Source organism: Dendrobates tinctorius, unplaced genomic scaffold (genome assembly GCF_039654945.1).
Source record: "Dendrobates tinctorius isolate UK_male_01 unplaced genomic scaffold, ASM3965494v1 ptg000187l, whole genome shotgun sequence".
NCBI classification, from domain to species: Eukaryota; Metazoa; Chordata; class Amphibia; order Anura; family Dendrobatidae; genus Dendrobates; species Dendrobates tinctorius.
Window position 1 is genome coordinate 36,729 of NW_027361854.1, and position 12,322 is coordinate 49,050.

The window sequence follows — 12,322 nt, forward strand, 5'->3', positions numbered from 1 at the left end:
CTGAAAGGGTACGTGTGATACAGCTCGTTAGTTGAGACACAGGTCTCGTGAGCTCTACACCTTCAGTCTGGAGCCTATACTGACACATGACGATGACTGACTGCAGTTTGAATTATATCAGGGACACCATTTTATCTTATTCTTGAAGAACTCCTTTAAAACCTGCGGCTTCTCCTCAACTGCTTCCTTTGAGTGACAGGTCTGGCATTGCATGCATATATAGTGAGAAACGTGTTACTCCAGGGGAGCAGGCGAGAAGTCGATAGGGACCCGCTCGTCCATCTAGTCTCTAGAGCAGCTGTCTACTACGACATTGTCCACAAACAATAGAATAAAAACAGCTTGACACGGTAAATGTTTAGAGATTTTATATATGTCACAAGAACTATACACACACGATTGTGTTATCTTCTACATCACAGAAACAAATAAGCAAAACTGATATGCCATTCACCATGCAAAAAAGAACATCACAGTAATAAACAATTGTTATAGACAAAAAAAAAATCATCCAGTCAGATAGTACTAATCCTGGATCATTCTTAAGGGGAGCCATAAATTCTAATTTTCTACCAGATTATGGAAATTAAGATAAATGAAGCACTGAGCCACATTGGTATACATGTATATCCCTAATAGCCATCCCTTTAATGCCCCATCAACATGCATGCTCATCTGTGTGTGCAAGGCATTTCAAATTTAGTAAAAAAAATAATATATATTTATTATGGAAACAACCCACTGCAAGACATGTCATCCTACACAAAGGACAGTCGACAAGACCCTTTACACTAAATTTGGAGGGAATGTTTTATGTTCATGGCTCCTGTATGTCAGCTACCTCAAAAGTATATTCTGTGTATATCCTAATTTATGCATCAGATGACAGTCCTAGAGTGTTTGCCACTAACTTAAATTTTGGAATCAGTTAAAGGACAGCTATTTTTGAGACATTCATAATCTCCAGGTATTCAAAGAGGATGGAAGGGGGGGGTTGTAGACCACATAGGGCCCTTTGGAAATGCAATTGCTCCATTTTACAAAAATTGACAAGTGTATTCACATGACAAATAAAGTAAAGACTCCAGGAAGGCATAGGTTTAAGGTGTTATACGTAATAGCAAGGTGGGATTCATTGAAGGAAGATTTGCTTTCCCAACAAGTTTTCCTTACATTCTTTATAATACAGTAGTTGGGGTCATGTATTGTGAATACTCAACATGTATAGAAGGGTTTAATAAAAACAAATAGAAAACCAGCTTTATAAAATCTCAACCATTCATGTGTACATACACATTTTATTATCCTTTGAGCTAACACATTTGAACCTCTACCCCTCGGCATAGAATACCACACTGATGGCACCCACGTCCTTGGCAAAAATGCTTCAACGTTGCTGGGTATTCAAGGGCACAAACAGGTTAGTGAGGCATGGCTGTTATGCGCATGCTTTGTGTAGCAATGGGATAGGTTACCATCGGTGTAGTGGCATGACTCATAGTAATCCCAGGAAGGGGCTGAGCCATAGAAACAGCCACTGGGGCCACAGACACTGCTACAGGTGCCATGGAGACAGGCGGAGGTGCCATGCCTTGAGCAATAGTTTGCGCCAGCGCAGCAGACAGTGGTGTAATCTCAGGATTTAATTGAGGGGCTGCGTTGGACTGTGCAGGAGCAGGAGCACCACTAGAAGCTACCAATTCCTGCTGCGTGACTGGTCGGGGCTGCAAAGCCTGGCTGCTCAGAGTGGTGTGAGTTTGCGCAATGCCATGGTTATAATTGGTCACTGTCCGCACTCCTTGCTCACTGGTTGGGGCTGTGGTGCTCAGGGTGCTTAGTGTCACCACCTTGGCTTGATTACGAAACTGTGCATTCTGATCAAGCAAAACTTCATTGGTTGCTGCAAGAACAGAGAGCTGCTTTTTCAAATCCTCAACACGCCTCCGAAGCATGACATTTTCTTCTTCCAACAGATGGTATTCGACAGGGGATGCACTGAAGTACCCATCGTATCCTACTCGTCTCCTTTTCATTACAGGATCATCAAAATGATCACCGTAACGATATGAGGACGAGAAGTGTTCAGTTTCTGAAATCACATCAGGTCCTCCAAAATGCTCAAAGGAACGTACGGTGGTAGCAGGCAGGCCTCCAGATGTTAAGCCAGTACTCAGGCCCCCTACCCGCATATCACATGAATAGTCAAAATCAAAGTCCCTTTGCAAATGGCGAAATTTGCACCTATTATCACGCTGACAATTACCTTTTAGGAAGTCCCGACAGATGGGAATCTCATCTTTATTAGGTAGCTCAGTGGGTGACAAGCCAAGGCCAGCAGCTACTTTCTGACGCAAACGAGGAGGCAACTCTCCGGTTTTCTTATAGTGTTCTTCATCCTCTTTAGTACCATGAATAAACCGACAGTTGTTGCGCACGCACTGCTTATTCTGAAAGTCGTGACAGAAGACAAATTCATTCTTCTGTACCCCAAGATCAGAAACATCGCTGGAGTCTGGATGCTTAAAGCGGCAGCGCTTCCCTCGCCTGCATACATTGCGGAGAAAGTCACGACATACAAATTCCACAGAAGCAGCAGCATCCTCACTGCCACTACCACTGCTGGCACAATTTGGATAATTTTCCCTGTTCGGCATTGTTTTAGCAGCGCTTATGTGTGTTTTGTTTTTTTAACTTGTCAACAATTATCGCTGCGCCTTAGTATGCGAGGTGCACCCGGCAATGCGCTCTGCGTAAAAGCTGTAAGAGAGAACATTACATTCAGCAATGTATTAGGCACAATCATGATCTATATATCTATATTGCAAAATAGCAGATAATGGTATCCATTCTGGTTTACACTGAATGGATGTTTATTTGTTGCGGAATTTAACTGGCCAAAAACACTGTTCATAATTACCCAATATTGTAAAAATCTAATTGCGTCAAATTGTACAGGTGTATCCATAATACCAGATAACTGTGCAGCATGTGGGCTTATTGCAAACTGTGCGGTACTCTGCTGCATGGCAAAATCAGTAGCAGCAGTCTGAATATACCCTAGCGGGACAACAAAAAAAACTTCCAAGGATATCTGCACAACTAGGAGAATGAAATATTCACAAGGGGCAGATCTGTTGCAGAAGTTTCTATAGCGGTCCTATTCATCTGACCACACTAAAACAACCCCAGATATATGGAATCGATTTGCAGTCACAGAAATTTCTGCAATAAACATGCCATGTGTAAATAAGTAGTCATTCTTCTGATCTGTAAGATCATCTATAATGCAAAGCAATATCGCTAAAATAATAATTCCATCTCAATTAACTTATGTCTGTTTAACTGATATGGAAAACACTTACTAAGGAGTTTCCCAATTTGCCAAAAACAGAGGTAAAAAAAATAAATAAATTTTTTAAAAAAACCGTGTGTGGCACCACAGATTTGTGTTACATTTTTTTTTTAAAGGGATTGTCCACTACTAGGATAAAATAAAGCCTGTTCCGGCGCAGTTCTCGTGGCATCAGCACTTGCTCTCCCAGGGCTGTGATGTGGTATTGTGACAACTGACAGCTGGCGCCTAATTACCGCTGGCTTCATTTTCTCTGCCTTCGGACAAACTGAACATGAAGAGGAAATCGGGGATCAGCTGCAGCCTGGGACATCCTTCTCATGTTCAGTTTGTCCAAAGGCGGAGACAGTGACGCCAGCGCTGCTTGGGCATCACGTGTCACAATACCACATTACAGCCCCAGGACCACGAGTGCCGACACCGCTGGAACGTAATCGGCAAGGGAGGAGATTATAGGCTTTATTATTTTATCGGGGCCCAACATTTAGGTTTAAAGGGGCTGCCCACTACTAGGACAACCCTTTCTTAGTTTCTCTTGGCCAAGTTTAGAACATAATCAGGAAAAAAAAAAAATGAATGCGGTTTCTATGGACAAAAAAAAATGCAAGTTTTTTAGGGCATAGCTACATCTCCCTAAAGCAGGTATAGATTTCAATTCCTGACTGTATGAATGAACATGTTCTTGTTATGTAATCACACAGGAATTTCCCAAAAGTATAAAAATCTGTATTTTTACTTCAATTCTAGAGAAAAAAAAAATCAAGGCAGAAAGCATGCATTTATATCAATGTTGAAAAAAAAAAAAAAAAAAAAAAATTTGTGTTTGCTGTGTGTCAACATACCAAGGCCAAGTTCACACATATAATGCAATACTGATGTAAAGTACTGAACGTGGCCTTCACCTGTGTTCAAGTGTTAAATGTGCAGGAATCGGCCATTTCAACGATAAAACCGAACTGCTTTCCTGCAAAATTAAAGAGGTTGTACACTACCCCGTCTTAATTCCTGTGTTTACTCCAATGTAAAATAATAACACTAAGGCGACGGTCATACTTTCAGTACTGGGTCAGTATTTACATCAGTATCTGTAAGCCAAAACCAGGAGTAGGTGATAAATCCAGAAGTGGTGACGTGTTTCTATTATGCTTTTCCTCCGATTGCTCCACTCCTGGTATTGGCTTACAGATACTGATGTGAAATACCGACCACATACTGAATATTGCCTTAGTGTTATTATTTTACAAGAGGGAAACCAGGATTAAGGCAAGAAAGCTCTACCTGCTTCATAACTGTACGAGCATTACTTGTGGGCAAAAATGCACATAATGTTAAAGGGAATCTGTCACCCCTTTTTTGGCCTTTCAGCTGCCGGCATAGACATAGGGGGGCTTATCTACAGCATTCTGTAATGCTGTAGATAAGCCTCTGATGTAACCTGAAAGAGAAGAAAAACACGTCATATTATACTCACCGTGGTGGGCGGTCCGGTCCGATGGGTGTCGCCGTCCAGTCCGACGCCTCCCTTCTTCATGCGATGACGTCCTCTTCTCCCGTCCTGTAATGGCTCCGACGCAGGCGCTCTGCTCTGTTTAGGGCGAAGTCCTGCAGTGCGCAGGCGTCGGGAGGTCTGGCACCTGCGCACGCCACAATTCTGCTGGGTAGAGCAATGCGCCTGCGCCATTTCAGGATGGGAGAAAGAGGGCATCATCGCATGAAGAAGGGAGGAGCCGGACGGGACCACCCACCTCGGTGAGTGAAATATAACGTTTTTCTTATCTTTCAGGTTACATCAGAGGCTTATCTACAGCATTAAAGAATGCTGTAGATAAGCCCCCTATGTCTATGCCGGCAGCTGAAAGGCCAAAAAAAGGGTGACCGATTCCCTTTAAATGCTAAAGTTGGTTTCTTATTCTGCAATTTCTTTTTTTTACCGGTTTAATGACAAATTTACAATAATAAAATACAATTTAGCGAAGTGCCCTGATGTGAATACACTTAGAAGCAGCGACAAGTTATAAAACTGGAACAAAAAATGGGCAGCAGTGTGCTTTATTTTATTTATTGGATGTGAAAAAAAAACAAAAAAATAAATTGCTGAATAAGAAGCCGACTTCAGCACCGTGTTTAGGCCAAGCTCAAGGCACAGTGGGGCCAGTGAGAATGAGCTCGGGTCCGCCTAGAGACAGGTGGCGGCTCAGCGGTCCCCTCTGCCCCATTATAGTGAGTGGTACAGAAATACCGCGGAGACTCAGCTGTGTGGGCGGGAAGATGGCGGCCTTTCCCGCTCCCAGCAGGCCTCACAGCCTCATGGCGGGGCTACGGCAAGGCTGAGCGCTGTACACAGGCGGCTCTGAGGAGGGCTCGCTGTCGCACAGTACAGACGGCAGCACTATGGAGGCCGCCGCGGCACTAGGCCTTACAGTACCCGCTCCCGCCCCGAGGACAATGGCGGCCATTCACACGTCACGGAGGCCGCACACTTATCGCTACAGCCAACACGACAGTCCCATACGTACCCAGTAACGCCTTGTGGCCTCGGTAACCACACACAGAAATACGGCGTCCCGCGACTGGGAAGGCACCGGGAAGCTATAGCATATAACGAGACCAGCGACCAAGTCACGGCCGCACAACCGTACACCACGCCCACTTCCGGAGTAACGGTACGTGCGCAGAGAGGGCGTGGCTCTGGTGCTGTAGCCGGAAGTAGCGTAGCACTCGCCAGCTGCGGGTGGCGCCGCACAGAGGGGGCCACGCCTCTCACATGGCTGCTCTTAGTGTGTGCACCCGAGACCCACGCGTGACTCTATCCTGAGTGGGGAAACGTTTCCACAAGAATCTCCAGTATCAAATCCGTCCTGCAGGACTGGCGTCTGGGACGATGCTGAAGTTGGTTTCTTATTCGGCTAATTTTTAATTTCTGCTTTTTTCAGGTTTTTCAATAAAAATAAAACATTCTAACTATATAATAATATGCAATCATGTGTCCTTTAGTGAATACACTTAAAAACAGATAAAAAAAATAGAAGGCTGGCACAAAAATGGGCATCAAAGTGGGCACTGACGTATGGTATTGAAGGGGTTAAATGGCTTTGTGCCACTGATCTGACACCTGATTTACAAACCTTGTGATGCCCCACATCAAGTTCATGTCAATCCAGCCTGGCACAAATGGGTTCTGGGCATCAAAACTGGCATCAAAGTGGTCAGATAACCAATTTTTACACATGTGAATAATTAACAGCTAAATTTAAGGGGTTAAATGGCTTTCTGCCACTGATCTAACACCTGATTTACATACCTACTGATGCCCCACATGAAATCCATGTCTCTCCAGCCTGGCACAAATGGGTTCTGGGCATCAGAACTGGCATCAAAGTGGTCAAATCACCCATTTTCACAGATTTGAATAAGTAACAGCTATTTTTAAGGGGTTAAATGCCTTTGTGCCACTGATCTAACACCTGATTTACATACCTTGTGATGCCCCACATGAAATCCATGTCAATCCAGCCTGGCCCAAATGGGTTATCGGCATCAGAACTGGCATCAAAGTGGGCAAATCACCCATTTTCACAGATTTGAATAAGTAACAGCTATTTTGAAGGGGTTAAATGCCTTTGTGCCACTCATCCAACACCTGAATTACATACCTACTGATGCCCCACATGAAATCCATGTCTCTCCAGCCTGGCACAAATGGGTTATCGGCATCAGAACTGGCATCAAAGTGGGCAAATCACCCATTTTCACAGATTTGAATAAGTAACAGCTATTTTGAAGGGGTTAAATGCCTTTGTGCCACTCATCCAACACCTGATTTACATACCTACTGATGCCCCACATGAAATCCATGTCTCTCCAGCCTGGCACAAATGGGTTATCGGCATCAGAACTGGCATCAAAGTGGTCAAATCACCCATTTTCACAGATTTGAATAAGTAACAGCTATTTTTAAGGGGTTAAATGCCTTTGTGCCACTGATCTAACACCTGATTTACATACCTTGTGATGCCCCACATGAAATCCATGTCAATCCAGCCTGGCCCAAATGGGTTCTGGGCATCAGGACTGGCATCAAAGTGGGCAAATCGAACATTTTCACAGATTTGAATAAGTAACAGCTATTTTTAAGGGGTTAAATTGCTTTGTGCCACTCATCTAACACCTGATTTACATACCTACTGATGTCCCACATGAAATCCATGTCTCTCCAGCCTGGCACAAATGGGTTATCGGCATCAGAACTGGCATCAAAGTGGTCAAATCACCCATTTTCACAGATTTGAATAAGTAACAGCTATTTTTAAGGGGTTAAATGCCTTTGTGCTACTCATCCAACACCTGATTTACATACCTACTGATGCCCCACATGAAATCCATGTCTCTCCAGCCTGGCACAAATGGGTTATCGGCATCAGAACTGGCATCAAAGTGGGCAAATCACCCATTTTCACAGATTTGAATAAGTAACAGCTATTTTGAAGGGGTTAAATGCCTTTGTGCCACTGATCTAACACCTGATTTACATACCTACTGATGCCCCACATGAAATCCATGTCTCACCAGCCTGGCACAAATGGGTTATCGACATCAGAACTGGCATGAAAGTGGGCAAATCGCCCATTTTCACAGATTTGAATAAGTAACAGCTATTTTTAAGGGGTTAAATGCCTTTGTGCTACTCATCCAACACCTGATTTACATACCTACTGATGCCCCACATGAAATCCATGTCACTCCAGCCTGGCACAAATGGGTTATCGGCATCAGAACTGGCATCAAAGTGGTCAAATCACCCATTTTCACAGATTTGAATAAGTAACAGCTATTTTTAAGGGGTTAAATGCCTTTGTGCCACTGATATAACACCTGATTTACATACCTACTGATGCCCCACATGAAATCCATGTCTCACCAGCCTGGCACAAATGGGTTATCGACATCAGAACTGGCATGAAAGTGGGCAAATCGCCCATTTTCACAGATTTGAATAAGTAACAGCTATTTTGAAGGGGTTAAATGCCTTTGTGCCACTGATCTAACACCTGATTTACATACCTACTGATGCCCCACATGAAATCCATGTCACTCCAGCCTGGCACAAATGGGTTCTGGGCATCAGAACTGGCATCAAAGTGGTCAAATCACCCATTTTCACAGATTTGAATAAGTAACAGCTATTTTGAAGGGGTTAAATGCCTTTGTGCCACTCATCCAACACCTGATTTACATACCTACTGATGCCCCACATGAAATCCATGTCTCTCCAGCCTGGCACAAATGGGTTATCGGCATCAGAACTGGCATCAAAGTGGTCAAATCACCCATTTTCACAGATTTCACAGATTTGAATAAGTAACAGCTATTTTTAAGGGGTTAAATGGCTTTGTGCCACTGATCTAACACCTGATTTACATACCTACTGATGTCCCACATGAAATCCATGTCTCTCCAGCCTGACACAAATAGGTTATCGACATCAGAACTGGCATCAAAGTGGTCAAATCACCCATTTTCACAGATTTGAATAAGTAACAGCTATTTTAAAGGGGTTAAATGGCTTTGTGCCACTGATCTAACACCTGATTTACATAACTACTGATGCCCCACATGAAATCCATGTCTCTCCAGCCTGGCACAAATGGGTTATCGGCATCAGAACTGGCATCAAAGTGGTCAAATCACCCATTTTCACAGATTTGAATAAGTAACAGCTATTTTGAAAGGGTTAAATGGCTTTGTGCCACTGATCTAACACCTGATTTACATACCTACTGATGCCCCACATGAAATCCATGTCTCTCCAGCCTGGCACAAATGGGTTATCGGCATCAGAACTGGCATCAAAGTGGGCAAATCGCCCATTTTCACAGATTTGAATAAGTAACAGCTATTTTTAAGGGGTAAAATGCCTTTGTGCCACTGATCTAACACCTGATTTACATACCTACTGATGCCCCACATGAAATCCATGTCTCTCCAGCCTGGCACAAATGGGTTATCGGCATCAGAACTGGCATCAAAGTGGTCAAATCGCCCATTTTCACAGATTTGAATAAGTAACAGCTATTTTTAAGGGGTTAAATGCCTTTGTGCCACTGATCTAACACCTGATTTACATACCTACTGATGCCCCACATGAAATCCATGTCTCTCCAGCCTGGCACAAATGGGTTATCGGCATCAGAACTGGCATCAAAGTGGGCAAATCGCCCATTTTCACAGATTTGAATAAGTAACAGCTATTTTTAAGGGGTAAAATGCCTTTGTGCCACTGATCTAACACCTGATTTACATAACGACTCATGCCACACATGAAATCCATGTCTCTCCAGCCTGGCACAAAAGGGTTATCGGCATCAGAACTGGCATCAAAGTGGTCAAATCACCCATTTTCACAGATTTGAATAAGTAACAGCTATTTTAAAGGGGTTAAATGGCTTTGTGCCACTGATCTAACACCTGATTTACATACCTACTGATGCCCCACATGAAATCCATGTCTCTCCAGCCTGGCACAAATGGGTTATCGGCATCAGAACTGGCATCAAAGTGGGCAAATCGCCCATTTTCACAGATTTGAATAAGTAACAGCTATTTTTAAGGGGTAAAATGCCTTTGTGCCACTGATCTAACACCTGATTTACATACCGACTCATGCCCCACATGAAATCCATGTCTCTCCAGCCTGGCACAAAAGGGTTATCGGCATCAGAACTGGCATCAAAGTGGTCAAATCACCCATTTTCACAGATTTGAATAAGTAACAGCTATTTTTAAGGGGTTAAATGCCTTTCTGCCACTCATCCAACACCTGATTTACATACCTACTGATGCCCCACATGAAATCCATGTCACTCCAGCCTGGCACAAATGGGTTATCGACATCAGAACTGGCATCAAAGTGGTCAAATCACCCATTTTCACAGATTTGAATAAGTAACAGCTATTTTTAAGGGGTTAAATGCCTTTGTGCCACTGATCTAACACCTGATTTACATACCTACTGATGCCCCACATGAAATCCATGTCTCTCCAGCCTGGCACAAATGGGTTATCGGCATCAGAACTGGCATCAAAGTGGGCAAATCGCCCATTTTCACAGATTTGAATAAGTAACAGCTATTTTTAAGGGGTTAAATGCCTTTGTGCCACTGATCTAACACCTGATTTACATAACGACTCATGCCCCACATGAAATCCATGTCTCTCCAGCCTGGCACAAAAGGGTTATCGGCATCAGAACTGGCATCAAAGTGGTCAAATCACCCATTTTCACAGATTTGAATAAGTAACAGCTATTTTAAAGGGGTTAAATGCCTTTGTGCCACTCATCCAACACCTGATTTACATACCTACTGATGCCCCACATGAAATCCATGTCACTCCAGCCTGGCACAAATGGGTTATCGACATCAGAACTGGCATCAAAGTGGGCAAATCGCCCATTTTCACAGATTTGAATAAGTAACAGCTATTTTGAAGGGGTTAAATGCCTTTGTGCCACTCATCCAACACCTGATTTACATACCTACTGATGCCCCACATGAAATCCATGTCTCTACAGCCTGGCACAAATGGGATATCGGCATCAGAACTGGCATCAAAGTGGTCAAATCACCCATTTTCACAGATTTGAATAAGTAACAGCTATTTTTAAGGGGTTAAATGCCTTTGTGCCACTGATCTAACACCTGATTTACATACCTACTGATGCCCCACATGAAATCCATGTCACTCCAGCCTGGCACATATGTGTTATCGGCATCAGAACTGGCATCAAAGTGGTCAAATCGCCCATTTTCACAGATTTGAATAAGTAACAGCTATTTTGAAGGGGTTAAATGCCTTTGTGCCACTGATCTAACACCTGATTTACATACCTACTGATGCCCCACATGAAATCAATGTCACTCCAGCCTGGCACAAATGGGTTATCGGCATCAGAACTGGCATCAAAGTGGTCAAATCGCCCATTTTCACAGATTTGAATAAGTAACAGCTATTTTTAAGGGGTAAAATGCCTTTGTGCCACTCATCCAACACCTGATTTACATACTTACTGATGCCCCACATGAAATCCATGTCTCTCCAGCCTGGCACAAATGGGTTCTGGGCATCAGGACTGGCATCAAAGTGGGCAAATCGAACATTTTCACAGATTTGAATAAGTAACAGCTATTTTTAAGGGGTTAAATTGCTTTGTGCCACTCATCTAACACCTGATTTACATACCTACTGATGTCCCACATGAAATCCATGTCTCTCCAGCCTGGCACAAATGGGTTATCGGCATCAGAACTGGCATCAAAGTGGTCAAATCACCCATTTTCACAGATTTGAATAAGTAACAGCTATTTTTAAGGGGTTAAATGCCTTTGTGCCACTCATCCAACACCTGATTTACATACCTACTGATGCCCCACATGAAATCCATGTCTCTCCAGCCTGGCACAAATGGGTTATCGGCATCAGAACTGGCATCAAAGTGGGCAAATCACCCATTTTCACAGATTTGAATAAGTAACAGCTATTTTGAAGGGGTTAAATGCCTTTGTGCCACTCATCCAACACCTGATTTACATACCTACTGATGCCCCACATGAAATCCATGTCTCTCCAGCCTGGCACAAATGGGTTATCGGCATCAGAACTGGCATCAAAGTGGTCAAATCACCCATTTTCACAGATTTGAATAAGTAACAGCTATTTTTAAGGGGTTAAATGCCTTTGTGCCACTGATATAACACCTGATTTACATACCTACTGATGCCCCACATGAAATCCATGTCTCTCCAGCCTGGCACAAATGGGTTATCGACATCAGAACTGGCATCAAAGTGGGCAAATCGCCCATTTTCACAGATTTGAATAAGTAACAGCTATTTTGAAGGGGTTAAATGCCTTTGTGCCACTGATCTAACACCTGATTTACATACCTACTGATGCCCCACATGAAATCCATGT

At 43.3% G+C, this 12,322-nt stretch overlaps 1 protein-coding gene across 1 annotated transcript; it reads right to left on the reverse strand.

Moving 5' to 3' along the window:
• Window positions 1-353: 353 nt before the first annotated feature.
• ZC3H10 (zinc finger CCCH-type containing 10) lies at window positions 354-6,043 on the reverse strand. The gene is made up of 2 exons (XM_073552186.1): window positions 5,869-6,043; window positions 354-2,757 (listed from the first exon to the last, which is right to left on the reverse strand). Exon 2 carries the CDS (start codon window positions 2,652-2,654, stop codon window positions 1,422-1,424), a length of 1,233 nt encoding a protein of 410 aa, XP_073408287.1. The 5' UTR covers window positions 2,655-2,757; window positions 5,869-6,043; the 3' UTR covers window positions 354-1,421.
• Window positions 6,044-12,322: the final 6,279 nt, after the last annotated feature.